The sequence below is a fragment of the Poecilia reticulata genome, chromosome 22 (assembly GCF_904066995.2).
Source record: "Poecilia reticulata chromosome 22, P_reticulata-male-v2, whole genome shotgun sequence".
In the NCBI taxonomy this organism is placed as follows: domain Eukaryota; kingdom Metazoa; phylum Chordata; class Actinopteri; order Cyprinodontiformes; family Poeciliidae; genus Poecilia; species Poecilia reticulata.
In genome coordinates, this window is record NC_088851.1 from 26295705 (window position 1) to 26315572 (window position 19868).

The 19868-nt window shown below is 46.8% G+C and overlaps 1 protein-coding gene across 2 annotated transcripts in view; it reads left to right on the forward strand.

Annotated features, from left to right (window-relative positions):
* Positions 1 to 19868, forward strand: part of dync1h1 (dynein, cytoplasmic 1, heavy chain 1) — a 36215-nt gene that overhangs the window by 1001 nt on the left and 15346 nt on the right. For both annotated transcript variants that reach the window (XM_008401897.3, XM_008401898.3), the window contains exons 2-47: positions 706 to 793; positions 879 to 1052; positions 1140 to 1395; positions 1471 to 1657; positions 2262 to 2533; positions 2608 to 2835; positions 2982 to 3635; positions 4308 to 4730; positions 4822 to 5001; positions 5638 to 5787; positions 5869 to 6015; positions 6091 to 6231; positions 6312 to 6488; positions 6573 to 6683; positions 7326 to 7445; positions 7520 to 7759; positions 7837 to 7992; positions 8070 to 8183; positions 8253 to 8363; positions 8435 to 8644; positions 8907 to 9053; positions 9137 to 9303; positions 9385 to 9558; positions 10077 to 10431; positions 10773 to 10967; positions 11042 to 11324; positions 11400 to 11500; positions 11584 to 11743; positions 12519 to 12759; positions 12836 to 13019; positions 13096 to 13308; positions 13981 to 14219; positions 14304 to 14460; positions 15065 to 15289; positions 15449 to 15679; positions 15756 to 15896; positions 15973 to 16206; positions 16689 to 16895; positions 16966 to 17087; positions 17820 to 17985; positions 18063 to 18226; positions 18422 to 18551; positions 18630 to 18763; positions 19176 to 19290; positions 19365 to 19526; positions 19619 to 19833. In XM_008401897.3, coding sequence (XP_008400119.1) covers positions 706 to 793; positions 879 to 1052; positions 1140 to 1395; positions 1471 to 1657; positions 2262 to 2533; positions 2608 to 2835; positions 2982 to 3635; positions 4308 to 4730; positions 4822 to 5001; positions 5638 to 5787; positions 5869 to 6015; positions 6091 to 6231; positions 6312 to 6488; positions 6573 to 6683; positions 7326 to 7445; positions 7520 to 7759; positions 7837 to 7992; positions 8070 to 8183; positions 8253 to 8363; positions 8435 to 8644; positions 8907 to 9053; positions 9137 to 9303; positions 9385 to 9558; positions 10077 to 10431; positions 10773 to 10967; positions 11042 to 11324; positions 11400 to 11500; positions 11584 to 11743; positions 12519 to 12759; positions 12836 to 13019; positions 13096 to 13308; positions 13981 to 14219; positions 14304 to 14460; positions 15065 to 15289; positions 15449 to 15679; positions 15756 to 15896; positions 15973 to 16206; positions 16689 to 16895; positions 16966 to 17087; positions 17820 to 17985; positions 18063 to 18226; positions 18422 to 18551; positions 18630 to 18763; positions 19176 to 19290; positions 19365 to 19526; positions 19619 to 19833 — 9001 coding nt within the window. The remainder of the gene's footprint in view (positions 1 to 705; positions 794 to 878; positions 1053 to 1139; positions 1396 to 1470; positions 1658 to 2261; positions 2534 to 2607; positions 2836 to 2981; positions 3636 to 4307; positions 4731 to 4821; positions 5002 to 5637; positions 5788 to 5868; positions 6016 to 6090; positions 6232 to 6311; positions 6489 to 6572; positions 6684 to 7325; positions 7446 to 7519; positions 7760 to 7836; positions 7993 to 8069; positions 8184 to 8252; positions 8364 to 8434; positions 8645 to 8906; positions 9054 to 9136; positions 9304 to 9384; positions 9559 to 10076; positions 10432 to 10772; positions 10968 to 11041; positions 11325 to 11399; positions 11501 to 11583; positions 11744 to 12518; positions 12760 to 12835; positions 13020 to 13095; positions 13309 to 13980; positions 14220 to 14303; positions 14461 to 15064; positions 15290 to 15448; positions 15680 to 15755; positions 15897 to 15972; positions 16207 to 16688; positions 16896 to 16965; positions 17088 to 17819; positions 17986 to 18062; positions 18227 to 18421; positions 18552 to 18629; positions 18764 to 19175; positions 19291 to 19364; positions 19527 to 19618; positions 19834 to 19868) is intronic.

Genomic DNA, 19868 nt, shown 5'->3' on the forward strand with positions numbered 1-19868 from the left:
GTTAAACAGACTCTAGTGGATCTAGTTTCAAAATAACTTTTCAATGATATCCAAAGTTATTGAGATGCTCCTGCATGTTTCAGGTCGATCACTTTGAGTTAAACTTTCTTTCTTTCTTAAACATGAACCCAAGATCTAAGATTATACAACTTAATGAATAAATCATTTGTTCCAATTGAATGTTGTATCTTTGGGCTTCTGTCATGTGAACTTGTTTTGTCAATGGAAACATTATTTTCAGTCAGCTGCAGGCGAGACGATCATCTTCTCAGCTGCATGCTGCTGTTTTTATTACAGCTATGACCTGCCACGCTGTGAACCTCCTGTCCAGCCATGATGGAGCATAGATTTATGTTATCTTTTGACTTATTTCATATTATGGTGCTTATAAATGGGACAGCCATTTTCCTGGTTGCCCCATTTAAAAGTAAGTAGGACAGCATTGATGATTAAGTATTCATACCATTTGAACTCAGGTTATAGATTACATCTGAAACTGTATAAAAAAAGTCCTTAATTGTGTTAAAATTTTACTGAACAAAATCTGTGCAATTAATTAATTGAATTGAACTTATTAAAGTCCCAGCCCTAATTTTTAAACTTTTTAAAACATCTCTTTTGTTATTGCAGTAAATATAAAGTCCATATCAACACCAGTCTCCCCTCATCCAGTTTGTTGGATTTGTTTTTGTGTTCTTCACACAGAGGATGTTGGAGACGAAGGTGAAGAGGAGAAAGAGTGCATCAGCTACAACATCAGCATCGACATCCACTACGGCATCAAGTCTAACAGGTGATTACATTTTCCTGGATGCTGCACAGCTTTGGTTCACCTCAGGTTCGGTTGGACTCAAATGGATCTCATCCGTCTTTTCCAGCTTGGCTCTGATCAAGAGGACGGGTGTCATTGACGCAGACAAGCCCATATCCACTCAGGTTCGGGTTCTGACCCTGAGCGAGGATTCCCCCTACGAGACTCTTCACTCTTTCATCAGCAATGCTGTTGCTCCTTTCTTCAAGTCCTACATCCGGGAGTCTGGCAAAGCCGACAGGTGACGAAACAATAATTTCCTTTATTCTTGAGAAGAGATGCTGGGTAGTGAACGTAATCTTACGATGTTCTCTGCGTTGGCCTGTAGAGACGGGGATAAGATGGCTCCTTCTGTGGAGAAAAAGATTGCAGAGCTGGAGATGGGTCTTCTCCACCTGCAGCAGAACATTGAGATTCCTGAGATCAGCCTGCTCATCCACAACACCATCGTAAACGTTGCCAAGCAGTGCTACGAGCGTGGGGAGAAGCCAAAGGTCACCGACTTTGGAGATAAAGTGGAAGATCCCACCTTCCTGAATCAGCTGCAGTCCGGAGTGAACCGTTGGATCAGAGAAATCCAGAAAGTGAGAAAAGCCTCCAAGAATTCTGACTTATTTGGAGGACGTTTTGTCTGACTCTTCTTTAACTCCCCCTGCCAGGTGACGAAGCTGGACCGGGATCCGGCCTCAGGCACGGCCCTGCAGGAGATCAGCTTCTGGCTGAACCTGGAGAGAGCTCTGAACCGGATCCAGGAGAAGAGGGAGAGCCCCGAGGTTCTGCTGACTCTGGACATCCTCAAACATGGCAAACGCTTCCATGCCACCGTCAGCTTTGATACAGACACTGGTGAGGGAAAACCGCTTCCACAGCAGCACTGGTGTTACATTTTCTGTCTACGGTTTATTAAAACTGAAACCATCTGACTAATTGATTACTGAAATAATCGTTGACTAATTTAGTAATGGTTTAATCGTTAGCTGGGGTATACAGGCTCAAAACAATGCAATAAGAGCAGTAGTTGATTCAAAACAAACATTTTGCATCTTCTACCCAGAACTCCTCAAGCAGAATAGTTTTAGATTCACTTGGTTCAAATTCAGTAAGAGAAAATCTAAAAATCCCTCAAGTACTTTTTATTAATCAGATAGTCAAAAATAAGTCATACACTGTATTGATCATTGGAAGCATTTAGATGTAGATCCATTCTTGTTAGCGTTAATTAAAAAAATGCTCTTATTGCATTTTAGACAATAAAATGTTTTCCTCTTAAAAAATGAACTGTCTGCTTATTTGCATTTTTAATGTACTTCTAATCTTTTATTAAAAAGTCCTGCACAGATGAATGAAAAATCTACTCATTGTGGCCACCTTTTTTCCTCAGATTGTCAGAATAATGAGTTTTTAAAATAATCGTCAGCTGCAGCCCTAAACATCAGTTTTTGTCCTGCAGGTCTGAAGCAGGCAGTGGAAACTGTGAACGACTACAATCCTCTGATGAAAGACTTCCCTCTCAACGACCTGCTCTCCGCCTCAGAGCTGGATAAGATCCGCCAGGCTCTCATCGCCATCTTCACTCACCTGAAGAAGATCAGGAACACCAAGTACCCCATCCAGAGAGCGCTGCGTCTGGTGGAGGCCATCTCCAGGGACCTGAGCTCCCAGCTCCTCAAAGTTTTGGGAACCAGAAAGCTCATGCATGTTGCTTACGAGGAGTTTGAGAAGGTTGGTGGTGTTGCATCTCCATTCAGCCTCTTTCCTGTTGAATTGGCTTTGAGCCTTCTGCTTTCCCTGCACAGGTGATGGTGGCTTGCTTCGAGGTGTTCCAGACCTGGGAGGATGAGTACGAGAAGTTGCAGGTGCTTCTGAGGGACATTGTGAAAAGGAAGCGGGAGGAGAACCTGAAGATGGTGTGGCGCCTGAGCCCCGCCCACAGGAAGCTCCAGTCTCGACTGGACCACATGAGGCGCTTCAGGAGGCAGCATGAGCAGCTGAGGGCCGTCATCGTCCGGGTGCTGCGTCCACAGGTGAACGGCGATCAATTGTTACTATGATATATTGATTTCACCTTCAGTTATTAAGGTTAACAGATGTTTACTCCGCAATTATTAGTATGTTACTGATTGGATTTAATAATCTGATTTAAATCCTCGTGGCGTTTTGTTGTTTGCAGGTTTCCGCTGTGCAGCAGCACGCTCCTGGAGAAACGGTTGAGCCTGAAGACATGAAAGTAGCTGGAGTTCTCTTTGATGCAGCTGATGCCAACGCCATCGAAGAGGTCAACCTGGCGTATGAGAACGTCAAAGAGGTCGACGGCCTCGACGTGTCCAAGGAAGGGATGGAGGCCTGGGAGGCGGCCATGAAGCGCTACGACGAGCGCATCGACCGCGTGGAGACCCGCATCACGGCCCGCCTGCGCGACCAGCTGGGAACCGCCAAGAACGCCAACGAGATGTTCCGCATCTTCTCCCGCTTCAACGCGCTCTTCGTGCGTCCCCACATCCGCGGCGCCATCCGGGAGTACCAGACGCAGCTCATCCAGCGCGTGAAGGACGATATCGAGTCGCTGCACGACAAGTTCAAAGTCCAGTACCCCCAGAGCCAGGCCTGCAAGATGAGCCACGTCCGCGACCTGCCGCCCGTGTCCGGCTCCATCATCTGGGCCAAGCAGATCGACCGGCAGCTGACGGCGTACATGAAGAGGGTGGAGGACGTTCTGGGAAAAGGCTGGGAGAACCACGTGGAGGGGCTGAAGCTGAAGCAGGACGGAGACAGCTTCAGGGCCAAGCTCAACACCCAGGAGATATTTGATGACTGGGCTCGCAAGGTAGGGAATATTTTAACGACTTTTTAAAACTATTAGTTTCTTTTTAAAGCATAACTGATAAAATACACAGAGGGCCAAGTGTGGGAATGATCGGAGAGAGTTAAGTGGAGCTGAGGTCAGAAACAAGGAAAGGGAAAATATGGCAGAACTAGGCCTGCCACAATAACAAATTCTACTTGACATTACATTATACCAGAAATGCCTGCAATAAATAGTGTGTTTTAATGCCATTTTCAACTAATATAATGATGATATTGGCACAATAATGAAAGTACATTCTGTTAAAGACCAAGAAAACCTTAATTTCTAAAGAACTAGAAGACATTTTAAATATCCAAAGAACTAAACAAATTGAAATAAAAACATACACATAAATGAAATGATAAATAAATAAAATTAATTATGAAAGCTCTAAGTAGATAACCTTCAAAAAATATTCATCATTGGTCTGAGAGGAAAAATGAGCAAAACTATCAGTTTAGTACTTTGGTGAACAAAAACGGCAAACTAGCAACAAAAATGATCAATTTGAATGAATTGATTTATTTCTTACTGTGGGAGGCTTATTCAGAACTAAACAAACACTCAAAACATGCAGATGCTGCCTTTAAGGACCAATTTATGCAGTTTATCTATAAAAAAGATCTGATAAGTGGTTCCCTTGTGTTTCAGGTGCAGCAGCGTAACCTGGGCGTGTCTGGACGGATCTTCACCATCGAGAGCACTCGAGCTCGTGGAAGGACCGGAAACATGCTGAAGCTTAAAGTCAACTTCCTCCCAGAGATCATCACCTTATCCAAGGAGGTCCGCAACCTGAAGTGGCTCAGCTTCCGGGTTCCTCTGGCCATCGTCAACAAGGCCCACCAGGCCAACCAGCTCTACCCCTTCGCCATCTCTTTGATCGAGAGCGTGCGCACCTACGAGCGCACCTGTGAGAAGGTGGAGGAGCGGTCGTCCATCTCGCTGCTGGTGGCCGGCCTGAAGAAGGAGGTGCAGGCCCTCGTCACCGAGGGCATCACGCTGGTCTGGGAGTCCTACAAGCTGGATCCATACGTCCAGAGACTGGCTGAGACCGTCTTCAACTTCCAGGAGAAGGTCAGGATGCCACCATGTCTGTGATATAAATCCTGACTTTAAAATGATTATATTTATTATGCTGAACTGTGTGTGTTGCTCTTGCTTCCAGGTTGATGACCTCCTGCTGATTGAAGAGAAGATCGATCTGGAGGTCCGCTCTCTGGAGACCTGCATGTTCGACCACAGGACGTTCTCCGACATCCTGAACCGGGTCCAGAAAGCTGTGGATGATCTCAACCTGCACTCCTACTCCAACCTGCCCATCTGGGTCAACAAGCTGGACATCGAGGTATGCAAGTCAGAATGAACCAGATGGCTTCCAAAGGTATTCAGTCTCCCTTCAGACTGCAAACACAAAGTTCAACGATGCCTTTAAATAAAACCACTGCAACCAGTTACCTTCAGAAATCATCTGATCAGTCTCAGTGCAGCTGCAGGTGTTTGTTAGAGAACCTTGGAGAACAAATGTCTTCAAGAAGACCAAAGGGAGGAAGTTATAGAGAAATGTAAAGCAGCATTAGGTTCTAAAATAACATCCCAGCCAAAATGTAAAGATTGTGACATGACTGAACTTATTTAGACATGCTGTTCTACATAAACTGTTGCATAAGATCTGCAGAAACTGCAGCTATTGATTAACGCCACACATCTGTCCTTTATGGAAGACAAGCTGAATACAGATGATGTCCCTCCAATCTGAGACAATTTGCAAAGTAGGTGCAGGAATATTCCCCAAAAAACCACATAACATAAAAAACAAGTTGATTTTATGAATCATTGACTCGGGGAAGCGCCGATCATTACATAAAGCTAAAATCTCAGCATAACCTGCTAAACATTCTGGTTGTAGTTTAGTAAAATGTCAGTAAGTTCTTCTGCTTGCTGTTTTACTGTTGGTGTGCTCATAAACGCTGATTTCTCCCAGATTGAGCGCATCCTTGGCGTGCGGCTCCAGGCCGGTCTGAAGGCCTGGACCCAGGTGCTCCGTGGACAGGTGGAGGACAAAGCTGACGTGGACATGGACACAGAGGCGCCTCAGGCCGGACACAAACCTGGAGGAGATCCCAAGATAAAGGTAACTCTGTCACCTCTCCTCTTGGTTTAAAAATATAAATATCTGAACGCACCTGAACACCGCACCTTTTTTAATTTCTAGAACATTGTCCATGAGCTGAGGATCACCAACCAGGTGATCTATCTGAATCCACCGATCGAAGACTGCCGCTACAAGCTCTACCAGGAGATGTTTGCCTGGAAGACCATCATCCTTTCCCTGCCCAGGATTCAGAGCCAAAGATACCAGGCAGGGATCGTCTGCTAAAACATCTGCTGGTTCTGCTGCTGCTGTTACCTGAACCAGTCTGTCCTCCTGCATCAGGTGGGGGTCCACTACGAGCTGTCAGAGGAGGAGAAGTTCTACCGTAACGCCCTCACCAGGATGCCAGACGGTCCTGCAGCCCTGGAGGAAGCCTACAACGCGGTAGAGGACATCGTTGGAGAAGTGGAGCAGTACGTAAAGGTAAGAGTCGCTTTAAATGAACAGCTGGATGCATTTTAACTGATTAACTGAGTTATCCTCCCGGTGTGTTTCCTGCCCAGGTGTGGCTGCAGTACCAGTGCCTGTGGGACATGCAGGCTGAAAACATCTACAACCGTCTGGGTGAAGACCTGACCAAGTGGCAGGCCCTCCTGGTCCAGATCCGCAAAGCGCGTGGAACCTTCGACAACGCAGAGACTCGAAAAGATTTTGGACCAGTGATCATCGACTATGGCAAGGTAACGACGACGGCAGCTTCTCTGGGTTTATTCCCTTCCTGTTGTGGCTTTTCCTGAATTTTATTTTCTGTCCCCCACCAACAGGTTCAGTCTAAGGTCAACTTAAAATACGACTCCTGGCATAAAGAAGTCCTCAGCAAGTTCGGTCAGATGCTCGGCCAGAACATGCAGGACTTCCATTCCCAGATCTCCAAGGTGAGCTTTGACCTGAAAATCAGAGTGGGCTTTGAATATTTAATTACAAACAGAAGAGATATCGGTCTCTGTGTGAGCAGGCATTTAGAAAGGTTTCATGATTTCTGAAAGGCATTTTGCTCTAGGGATTAGTGTTTTAGTATTATCTAGAGAACGTAGATCCTTAAATGTTTTCCAGAAAGATGCTGCAAAGTCAGGATGTTCAGAGACATTTAATGGTTCATTCAGCATGAAACTGTCTTGATGAAAATAGACATTTTCCACAAAACAATATTAAAGATTTATTACTACAAAATAAATCAGTTAAAGAAAATGCATTAATTTTTATTTTAAAAAATGAAATGAATTAAATAAACGAGTAAGAAATATTAAAAATTCTTAATTATAAATAAAAAATACATTAAATATGTGAAACAAATGTATAAAGTGAGAATGCAAACTTTTTCAATAAAATCTAATAAAGATGCAGAGATATTAAAAAAGCATTAATTTTAAACGCCTCACATTGGTAACAGTGGTTGTTGTTGTAAGCAACTCTGACAAACTTGCAGATTTGGTTCATCGGATAATTTTTTTGTGCGTCTCTCAACAAGTATTAAATTGTCATCATTACTTAGCAGAAATGTTGATTTCCTTTCAAAGTCTCGTCAAGATCTTGAGCAGCATTCTGTGGACACGGCAAGCACCTCGGATGCCGTCAACTTCATCACGTATGTCCAGACCCTGAAACGTAAGATCAAGCAGTTTGAGAAGAACGTGGAGGTAAGCCTTTAGATTCGCCGACTGAATCTGGCTCTGGGGTCTGGATGGTGTCTTACTAACTTTTATTCCTGCAGCTGTTCCGAAACGGACAGCGCCTGCTGGAGAAGCAGCGCTTCCAGTTCCCTCCATCTTGGCTCTACATCGACAACATCGAAGGTGAATGGGGAGCGTTCAGCGACATCATGAAGCGCAAAGACACGGCTATCCAGCAGCAGGTGGCCAACCTGCAGATGAAGATAGTCCAGGAGGACAAAGCCGTGGAGAACCGCACCACGGACCTCCTGACTGACTGGGAGAAGACCAAACCTGTCGCAGTAAGACCAGCGTCTCCCACATCAAAACCACCAAAGTATTTCAGAGACTTTATCGTCTGACGTTGTTTTTCTTGTAGGGGAATCTGCGACCTGAAGAAGCTCTTCAGTCGCTGACCATCTATGAAGGCAACTTCAGCCGCCTGAAGGTGGAGCGTGAGAAATGCGCTCGGGCCAAAGAGGCGCTGGAGCTCACCGACACCGGCCTGCTCAGCGGCAGCGAGGAGAGAGTGCAGGTGATGCCTCGAGTGTTGGTTGATTAAAAGCTATTGGTCAGGAGCTTGTTTTAACCATTTTTGCCTCTCGTTTTAAGGTGGCACTGGAGGAGCTGCATGACCTGAAGGAGGTGTGGTCTGAGCTGTCCAAGGTGTGGGAGCAGATCGACCAGATGAAGGAGCAGCCGTGGGTTTCTGTGCAGCCTCGCAAGGTAAACGGATAAAACCCTGGTGTTTACTGTTGGGTTCTGTAGAGACTAAAGTTGTTGTTGTTGCTGCAGCTTCGCCAGAGTCTGGATGCTCTGCTGAACCAGCTGAAGAACTTCCAGGCCCGACTGAGGCAGTACGCGTCTTACGAGTTTGTCCAGAGGCTACTGAAGGGATACCTGAAGGTCAGGAAACGGGCTTTCAGCTGGTACATTTAAAGGAAGCGGAGCTCACTTCCTGTTGTTCCCGTTTCCAGGTCAACATGTTGGTGATCGAGCTGAAGTCCGAGGCGCTGAAGGACCGCCACTGGAAGCAGCTGATGAAGCGGCTGCATGTGAACTGGGTGCTTTCAGAGCTGACACTGGGGCAGATCTGGGACGTGGATCTGCAGAAGAACGAGATGGTGGTGAAGGACGTCCTGCTGGTGGCTCAGGGAGAAATGGCTCTGGAGGAGTTCCTGAAGCAGGTGAGACGTCTGGACAAGACCATCAACTAATCTGTTAGTCCATCCATCTGTTTATCTGTCCAACTATTCATCTGTCCATTCGTTTGTCTGTCCGTCATCATTTCCCTCCATCCATCCAGCAGTTCCCTTGTTTAACCATCCATCAGATGATCATCCATCTGTTTTTGTTGTTTTTACATCCATCAATCCCTCCCTCCATCCTTCCATCTGTCCTTCTTCCTGGACTCTCTTGGTTCTCTAACTGGGTCTCTGGTCCCGTCAGATCCGTGAGGTGTGGAACTCGTATGAACTGGACCTGGTGAACTACCAGAACAAGTGCCGCCTGATCCGAGGCTGGGACGATCTCTTCAACAAAGTCAAGGAGCACATCAACAGCGTGTCGGCCATGAAGCTGTCTCCTTACTACAAGGTGACGACGGCTAACGTCTCTTCATCTCAGCCTCAGACGCTTCGGATGTTGGATGATATTTTAGCTCGTTTCTTCTTCTTCAGGTGTTTGAGGAAGACGCTCTGAGCTGGGAGGACAAGCTGAACCGCATCATGGCTCTGTTTGACGTTTGGATCGACGTCCAGAGGCGCTGGGTTTATCTGGAAGGCATCTTCACTGGCAGCGCTGACATCAAGCATCTGCTGCCTGTAGAAACGCAGAGATTCCAGAGGTGAAGCAGAACCTGATTAAAAATGATGCAGATGGAGCTGCAGGCAGTAAAAACTGAAGCAGAACCGTCTCTGTCCTGCAGCATCAGCACAGAGTTCCTGGCCCTCATGAAGAAGGTGACCAAGTCTCCGCTGGTGATGGACGTCCTGAACATCCAGGGAGTCCAGAGGTCCCTGGAGCGACTGGCCGACCTGCTGGGAAAGATCCAGAAAGCTCTGGGAGAATACCTGGAGAGGGAGAGATCTTCCTTCCCGAGGTAGGGGGCGCTGCGGAGGAAGCAACAAATCAGGAAGTCTAAACATTTACAGACTTTTTATTCCATGTTCTATCAAAGCTAAAAATCAACCACCATCCTTCGTTCTAGCATTATTTTTTATTTTATCCATCATTCATTTTTTTCATCTTCCATTTCATTCCATCCATTTTTCCTTGCTTATTTTCTGTTTTCCTTCCTAAATTACTTCCTCACTTTCTTCCTGTCTTCTTTACTTCCTTCCTTCCTTCTTTCCATCTTTTCTTCACTCGTTCTTTGGTTTCTTCCTTGGCTCTCCACTCTTCCATCCGTTATTCTGTCTCTTGTTTCCCAGATGTAAATCCGGATCACCTCAGTGAAATTTAAAAATAAGCTGAATAAATATTTATCCAATGAAATAAATATATTTTATCTCTAAAACGTGGGCTGAAGTCGGTAAAGCCTCGTGTTGTTGGAGCGATAATTACCGTTCACGTTTAACCTTTCGGTGTCTGACATTTGTCCTCCGTCTTTGCTGACAGGTTCTACTTCGTGGGAGACGAGGACCTGCTGGAGATCATCGGCAACAGCAAGAACGTGGCCAAGCTCCAGAAACACTTCAAGAAGATGTTTGCCGGCGTGTCGAGCATCCTGCTGAACGAAGACAACACAGAGGTTCTGGGCATCTCGTCCCGGGAGGGAGAGGAGGTTCTGTACAAGACGCCCGTCTCCATCACGGATCACCCCAAGATCAACGAGTGGCTGACGCTGGTGGAGAAGGAGATGAGGGTGACGCTGGCCAAGCTGCTCGCCGAGTCCGTCACCGAGGTCACGGCCTTCAACAAGGACACCGCCATCGACCTGACGCAGTACATCAACTGGATCGATCGCTACCAGGTCAGGACTGGGAGAGTTTTTCATCCAGTCAGGGTTAACTGGGAAGAACAACAAACCTCAGCCAAGTAACATTAATTAATTATGACAATTAGATGGATAGTTAATGAGGAGGCTGGAATTTGACTCTTAAGTTTTCAGATGACAGATCATGAATGAATTATTCATCCATGCTTCCAGAAAGCGATCTTATATTAGCGCAAAAAATTTATCAGTTTGCTGTATTCATTCATTCATTTGGTAATTTTTACATACATTCATTAATCTATATACACATATATTTATTTATTCATTTCTGCATTCATAAATCTATTGATTAATGTTAAAATGCTGTGTGTCTTCAGGCCCAACTGGTGGTCCTGTCCGCCCAGATCGCCTGGTCTGAGAACATCGAGTTGGCCTTGACCACCATTTCTGGAGGCGGCGACATGTCGCCCATGCATGGAGTGCTGTCGAACGTCGAGGCCACGCTGAACGTCCTGGCCGACACGGTGCTGATGGAGCAGCCTCCTCTCCGCAGGAGGAAGTTGGAGCATCTGGTAAAAGGAGATTCGGATCAACTTGAAGCTCTGAGTTTAGATAAACTGTCTGAAAATCGTTTCACTCTGTTCAGATCACAGAGTTGGTGCACCAGCGCGATGTCACGAGGGCGCTCATCAAGAACAAGATTGACAACCCCAAGTCCTTCGAGTGGCTCTGCCAGATGCGCTTCTACTTTGACCCCAAGCAGACGGACGTCCTGCAGCAGCTGTCCATCCAGATGGCCAACGCCAAGTTCAACTACGGCTTCGAGTATCTGGGCGTTCAGGACAAACTGGTCCAGACCCCGCTGACGGACCGCTGCTACCTCACCATGACCCAGGCTCTGGAGGCCCGTCTGGGTGGATCACCTTTCGGTATGGAGGTGGAACAGCATTTTTAAAATTTCTCTAAACAGAAAAGTTGATCTTGACTCTTTGTTTGCCCTGCAGGACCTGCTGGAACCGGAAAGACGGAGTCTGTGAAAGCTCTGGGTCACCAGCTGGGACGCTTTGTCCTGGTCTTCAACTGTGATGAAACCTTCGACTTCCAGGTGCAGCATGGCTGGTCCAGGACTTTTTATTAAATATTAGAGATTATTTCTGGACATCATGCAGATATTTTCTTCCTCTTCAGGCCATGGGTCGAATCTTCGTGGGTCTGTGCCAGGTGGGAGCCTGGGGCTGCTTCGACGAGTTCAACCGTCTGGAGGAGAGGATGCTGTCGGCCGTCTCCCAGCAGGTCCAGTACATCCAGGTGGCGCTGAGGGAGCACAGCAACCCCAACAGAGACAGGAGTACGTACGAAAAAGAACTGAGCCATCGCATTTCACTGTTCAGCACGAATATTTATACGCCTTGTTGTAATTTTTATTTTTTATCACGTTACAACTGCAAACTGCAGTGGATTTTACTTGATAGACTAACGCACAGAACATAATTTAGTTCTACAATTTGAGCTGAAAGAAGAAATTATGAGGGCTGATTACTTAAAATTAAAATTATTTAAAAATTAAAAAGTTAAGAACCAGGTAGGATTTCCTTTATGTTGTTCAAACTCCTAAAAAGTTGTCGGTCCAGATACGTTCAGTGACGAACTAAAAGTATCAGTATAGATACTTTCCTTACAGTTCTTGACTCTTTTACTGAAGGATCTCTGCAGAGGGAGAAATCACTCAGCAGAGGGCAAAGCCTAAAGTTTATCATTCATTTACATGAAGTACAACAATTATGTAGTGACATAAACTTTTGTCTCTTTCTCAAATGGGGAATTTATTTTTTCATTTTGGTAGCAAATCATAAACGGTTGTCTGACGAAATAAGAGTTGCATGAAAGAGTCACGTTTGATCAACATTTTGGCATCAAAGAGATGAATCTGCCCAAACGTTGAATGAAACAAAATATTCTCCAATATTTCGAAACACACATTTTGTCGTGTTACAGCCACAAACATCAAAGGCATTAAAATGAGCTGTGAACACTTTTACAAACTCTCCACAGAGATGATGTAAAGTTTATAGATCAATATTTCTATGCGATGCGCTGAGTGGGATCTGTTCCCTCTGGCTCAGGTGTGCCCGTTACCACGGAGCTCCTGAACAAACAGGTGAAGGTGAGCCCTGACATGGCCATCTTCATCACCATGAACCCGGGCTACGCCGGCCGCTCCAACCTGCCCGACAACCTGAAGAAGCTGTTCCGCAGCCTGGCCATGACCAAGCCCGACCGGCAGCTCATCGCTCAGGTCATGCTCTACTCCCAGGGCTTCCGGACCGCCGAGATCCTCGCCAAGAAGATCGTACCCTTCTTCAAGTGTGTGTCGGCTTTAACTCGGCTCAACTCGGTTTAGAAAGCATCCCTCTGACTTGCGCTCTGTTTTTATCTTCAGGCTGTGCGACGAGCAGCTGTCGTCTCAGAGTCACTATGACTTTGGTCTCCGCGCCCTGAAGAGTGTGTTGATCAGCGCTGGCAACGTCAAGCGCGAGCGGATCCAGAAGATCAAGAGGGAGAAGTTGGAGCGCGGGGAGGTCGTCGACGAGAACGAGATAGCCGAGAACCTTCCAGAACAAGAGGTGGAAAAACTGAGGTTGGATCAAACTGAGCTAGGTTGCGTCATTCTGTGTCCTGAGTTTGGGTTTGTCGCTTTAGATCCTGATCCAGAGCGTGTGTGAGACCATGGTGCCCAAGCTGGTGGCGGAGGACATCCCTCTGCTCTTCAGTCTGCTGTCGGACGTCTTCCCTGGAGTCCAGTACCTGCGAGGAGAGATGACGGCACTGAGGGAGGAGCTGAAGAAGGTCTGCAGCGAGATGTACCTGACCTACGGAGACGGCGACGATGTGGGCAGCATGTGGGTGGAGAAGGTAAGGCCTCCCCCTTCACCAGGAAAAACACACATGTTAGCAGTTTAACCTTCTCTAGACGCATGTTTTAGTTCTTCCCTTTGGTTTCTACTGATCCTAAAAGCAGCCAAAGTGCTTAAATAAACCAAACGGCTGGTTTTTGGCAAGAAGGTAATGAGCCGTTTCAAAACCCTGCAGAATTGAATGTCACAAACCACAAATACTGCCCTGTTACCTAGCAACCCCAGCCAAGCATAGCCCGTTACCTAGCAACCTCAGCAGAGTTCCACCCGTTTCCTAGCAACCCAAGCTGAACTCCAGCATGTTTGGTCAGCTGGTTCTACCGCTGTATGTGCTGTACAATGGCTGCTGGAAGAAACAAGTGTTTTATTGTTGTCTTACCATCCAGAAACCACTTGCTGCATTGTGCCGGAGGTTCTACTAATGCTTTTCAAAGATTTGTATAACTGAGCATCTGTTTTCAGGCATATTCATGTGTAAATGTTGTGTTTGGGGGCGTGGCCAGCAGCACCTTATTTTAATTTAAAGCAAAAGAGGCCCTAAAACATCTGAAAATGGGTAGAACTGAGCAGAATGAAATCTCTTCATCTAAGCATGATTTTGTGTGTTTGAGCATGTCTTGTGTAGGCCACAGATCTGTCCTAACCTGGAGCACCTTTACCTGTTCTCCAGGTGCTCCAGCTGTACCAGATCACCCAGATCAACCACGGCCTGATGATGGTGGGACCTTCTGGAAGTGGGAAGACCATGGCCTGGCGGGTCCTCCTGAAAGCCCTGGAGCGGCTGGAGGGGGTGGAGGGCGTGGCCCACATCATCGACCCCAAGGCCATCAGCAAGGACCACCTATACGGAACTCTGGACCCAAACACCCGCGAATGGACCGACGGCTTGTTCACGCACATCCTCAGGAAGTGAGCGGCGACGCCATCAGAACCCCAACCACAAACTACCGTCTGCAGAAAAACACAGATGAGATCATTTCCCTTTAATTTCAGGATCATCGACAACGTCCGAGGCGAGCTGCAGAAGCGCCAGTGGATCATCTTCGATGGCGACGTCGACCCAGAGTGGGTGGAGAACCTGAACTCTGTGCTGGACGACAACAAGCTGCTCACTCTGCCAAACGGAGAGCGTCTGAGCTTACCGCCAAACGTAAGAGCTTACCTGGTCCACTCACATTTACCTCATTTAAAGGGGAAAGATGGGTCCGTAGAAAGGCATGGAAACTTATGCCTGGTTCACATGGCAACATTTTAAAATTGTAAATTTATTTCTAAAACTTGATGGACGACACAGAAATGACATTTCTTGGTATATCAGGCAGATTTCACCTGCCAACATTCAGATATCATACATATAAATCCTCTGGATCAAACATGAGTTCAGAGTAAACAAACATGGCGGACGATGAAGAAGCGATGGCGGCAGTTTGAAGACGGAGTTTCTGATTGACTAAACATTCAACCGGCTGCGTTCTTGTTTTTCACTTGGACAACATTCTGCGCAATAAGCACCGTCACCCGAGAGCTGCTGCAGATTTTTTCAGCTAAAACTACTGAACCACCAATTTACTCATGGTAAATATTTAAAGGTTATACTCAGTACAGTAAGAATAACTATTGATTTTCTGTTTTAAGCCAAAGCAGCTAAATGCTGTGAAACGTAGAGGTCTGATGCCGGCCTAGGCCTCCTCTTTGTGCCGTCGCATCATGAGGCTTTAGGTCCGTTTTCACCTTGTTCTGCCGTCTCTGTCCAGGTGCGTGTGATGTTTGAGGTGCAGGACCTGAAGTACGCCACCCTGGCCACCGTGTCTCGCTGCGGCATGGTCTGGTTCAGCGAAGACGTGCTCAGCACCGACATGATCTTCAACAACTTCCTGGCTCGCATTCGCAGCATCCCGCTGGACGAGGGTGAGGACGAAGCTCAGCGCAAGAGGAAGGGCATTGAGGATGAGGACGAGGCTTCTTCCCCCATGCTGCAGGTGATCAAGCGTGGATAAAAGTTTAGACCCCGTGTTTAAGTCTGGTTTATTTGTGTGACACATTTCAGGAGTAAGCTGCTTTACATACGACAGCAGCAAACAGAAAAGCTGAAAGCTGCTTCTGAGGTTCTGCTTGCTGAAGTTGTGTTTATGCTGCAGATCCAGAGGGACGCTGCAGCGATCCTGCAGCCGTACTTCACCTCCACCGGCCTGGTGATTAAAGCCTTGGAGCACGCCTCCAAGATGGAGCACATCATGGACTTCACGCGGCTGCGCTGCCTGGGCTCGCTGTTCTCCATGCTGCACCAAGCCTGCCGGAACGTGGCCCAGTACAACAACAACCACCCCGACTTCCCCATGCCCATCGACCAGCTGGAGAGATACATGCAGGTAGCGACCCGTTCTCCTCTCGCCTGCTTCGTTCGCTCAGGGAAACTTTCAACCGTTTCTTCTCCTCACCTTGCAGAGGTATTTGATCTACGCCGTCCTCTGGTCCTTCTCTGGCGATGGCCGTCTGAAAATGAGGGCGGAGCTTGGCGAATACATCCGACGCATCACCACCGTGCCCCTCCCGTCTGCTCCCAATGTTCCCATCATCGACTATGAGGTCTGGCTGGTTTTATTTGGCGCTGATGGAAGAGACGAACCCGACCCGTTTTCATCTGGGCTGTTTCCTCCTTCAGGTTTGCATCTCAGGCGAGTGGCAGTCCTGGCAGGGCAAAGTGCCCCAGATCGAGGTGGAAACCCACAAGGTGGCGTCTCCGGACGTCGTGGTTCCGACGCTGGACACGGTCCGCCATGAAGCCTTGCTTTACACGTGGCTGGCAGAACACAAGCCACTGGTTCTGTGTGGACCTCCAGGTTCTGGAAAGACCATGACGTTGTTCAGCGCCCTCAGGGCTCTGCCTGACATGGAGGTGAGACAACAATCCCGTTTCCAGCATTTAACGACATCACAACGGGAGCTTCTATGGGGGCGGGGGGGAAATTGGAACTAAAAGTGGAAAAAATGGGAATAAAACATTTTGAGAGAAATGGAGGAAACTATCTCAGTAAACCTCATCACAAAATGACTAAATGCTGCAATAAAGCAGCTAATAAAGCAGCTTGACATCATATCTGAGTTGAGATGTTGAAATCATGAGATTTTCAGATAAAACAAGATTGATGATAATAAATAAGAAGCAGCTGGATAAATACAAAAGGACACTGAAACAGTTTTTATGAACTAATGAGTTTAGCATCTCCTCATCTTGAGTTAATGCTGCCAAGGCAAAACTAACAAGTTCACCTTCAAGCAGCTTCACGTTGTAGCACATTAAATTCTCAAACCTGCGAGTCAGGAAACGTTTCCCCGTTTGAACGAGACGGCTGATGAACGTCTTGCTCTGTTTGTCAGGTTGTTGGCCTGAACTTCTCCAGCGCCACGACCCCGGAGCTGCTGCTGAAGACCTTCGACCATTACTGCGAGTACCGGCGGACGCCCAACGGCGTGGTGCTGGCCCCGGTGCAGCTGGGCAAGTGGCTGGTTCTGTTCTGCGACGAGATCAACCTGCCGGACATGGACAAGTACGGCACGCAGAGAGTCATCTCCTTCCTCAGACAGGTGCGCCTCGTTTCCAGGTGGATGCAGACACCTGCAGCGGGCCGGGCGTTTAACTTCCTGTGTTTGGTAGATGGTGGAACATGGAGGCTTCTATCGCACCTCAGACCAGACCTGGGTGAAACTGGAGAGGATTCAGTTCGTCGGAGCCTGTAATCCTCCCACTGATCCCGGCAGAAAGCCGCTCACACACAGGTACAGCATGATATTTTTCATCACAAGAATAAAGTCATAATACTGGAAAAAAGTTTGAAAATGACAGGAAAACAAGTTTTAATGAGGGAAAAACCTTCAATGGTTTTCAGTGTCTGATGTTGCCTCTAAGTAAGAATCTGCTTTCTTCAGTCGTTTCCTCCATCGTTTCAAAATCCTGATGCTGAAGATAATCTGAAGCTGATGTGTGAAAATATCAAGTATTTTATTTGTAAATCTGATACAGAAGTAAAATTTTACAAGATTCTTAACATTCCTAAATTAGTTTTTTTATGTAGGAAAATTACAACTTCATTTTCTAATATTACGATTTCATTATAGAAATATTGACTTGTCTTTTTTATTATGACTTTATGCCAGTATTATTACAAGTAGTTTTTTAAATTATTACCACATTTTTGTAATAATATAATATTTGAATATTATGACTTTATTCTGTTAATACGACTATCATGACTTTTTCTTGTATTATGACTTTAGCATTGTATTATTACAAATTTATTCTGTTAATATTTCGACTTTTCCATATGACCTATGTTTATTGTATTGCAACTTTATTTTCATGTTATAATAACTTTGTCATACAACTTTATTATCAATGTTCATAATTAACACTTGTTTGAGCTTAACCTTGCTCTAGCAGTTTATCCTGAAAGAGAAGAATCTTATTTTTGGAGCTGGAATAGTAGACGCTTTGTGGCGTTTTGTGTCCAGGTTCCTGCGCCACGTCCCGGTGGTGTACGTGGATTACCCCGGCCCCGCCTCCCTCACCCAGATCTACGGGACCTTCAACCGCGCCATGCTGCGCCTCATCCCGTCTCTGCGGACCTACGCCGAGCCGCTGACCGCCGCCATGGTGGAGTTCTACACCATGTCTCAGGTAGAGGAGTGGACCCGGCGTCGGCAGAACCGTTCCCGTCGTAATGTGGCTTTTAAACGTGATCCTCCGTCCTTTAGGAGCGCTTCACCCAGGACATTCAGCCGCACTACATCTACTCCCCCAGAGAGATGACCCGCTGGGTGCGGGGCATCTTTGAGGCGCTGCGCCCTCTGGAGACCCTGCCAGTGGAGGGGCTCATCCGGATCTGGGCTCACGAGGCGCTGCGTCTCTTCCAGGACAGGTGAGAGCAACACCGTTAGCCGCCAGGTCATGTCTGCAGGTTTATAGCTAGCAATGGTCGCCCCATTGTTTCCAACTCAGAAACATTTTAGCAATATTTCATACAAAAACATTTGTGGTGTTCAAAATCGGCAGGTCAGATGTTTTAAACTGTAATCGGTGAACTCCAGGCTGTAATGTCTGTGTTTGTCTGCAGGCTTGTAGGTGACGATGAGAGAAGGTGGACGGATGAAAACATCGACATGGTTGCTCTCAAACATTTCCCTAACATCGATAAGGAGAAGGCTCTGAACAGGCCCATCCTGTACAGCAACTGGCTCTCCAAGGTGGATCGCCGTCCTCCATTTTGATCCTTCTGACCAGTTTTTGTTTTGCAGTTTTTAATTTTCCGTTTGTGTTTGCAGGACTACATCCCCGTTGAGCAGGAGGAACTGAGGGACTATGTGAAAGCCCGTCTGAAGGTTTTCTACGAGGAGGAACTGGACGTCCCTCTGGTTCTGTTTAACGAGGTTCTGGACCACGTCCTCAGAATCGACCGGTGAGCGTTCTGGCTTTTATTTTGAAGGCTTCTTCGTACAGTTCTGTCCCGTCCAGCTCACATTTTATCACATTGTTGCCGTTTTTCTGTAATAAAAACAATTTAAAGTTTTGCCACATCCTTGATTTAATTTAGGTCTGAACTTTGACTATTCTCCAATCAAACCCTGAAGGCCAGAAACAAAACAGCTGCATTTATATTGAGCTTCAATTGATCACCTGGAACCAATTTAGTTGATTTACGAAGCTGGTTGGAGACACTGGGCTGAACATTTTAACACTAAATGATGATACAGATATGCTTCCCTTTGTGTTTCTCTGAGAGAATCCACTCTGTGTGACAAAATATGAAAACCGCTGGTGGACAGATTAAACCCAAACCCTCCTTTAAACATCCCTGGTTCTCTGTGCAGAATCTTCCGGCAGCCTCAGGGTCATCTGCTGTTGATCGGAGTCAGCGGTGCCGGAAAGACGACTCTTTCCCGCTTCGTGGCTTGGATGAACGGACTGAGCGTCTACCAGATTAAGGTTGGTGCTTCAGTCCAGGGTGTTTTTTATTTTAACTGAATTTTCTCTGTTAATTTTCTGTTTGCTGCCATCAGGTGCACAGGAAGTACACCGGGGAGGACTTCGATGAAGACCTTCGCACTGTGCTGCGTCGCTCAGGGTGCAAGAATGAGAAGATCGCCTTCATCATGGATGAGTCCAACGTCCTGGACTCTGGGTTCCTGGAGAGGATGAACACACTGCTGGCCAACGGAGAGGTGACGTTACGCTGCTTTTACTCCTCATCCTGTGAAATGCTGAAGAATGTTAGCTTTTCTCCTGTTTGTATAATATTTATGGTTGTTTGCAGGTTCCTGGTTTGTTTGAGGGAGATGAATATGCCACGCTGATGACTCAGTGCAAGGAAGGAGCCCAGAAGGAGGGGCTGATGCTGGACACTCATGAGGAGCTTTACAAGTGGTTCACCAGCCAGGTTATCAGAAACCTGCACGTGGTTTTCACCATGAACCCGTCGTCAGAGGGCCTGAAGGACCGGGCTGCCACGTCTCCCGCGCTCTTCAACAGGTCCACTCATCATAAATACCAGCTGGAGCTAAAAC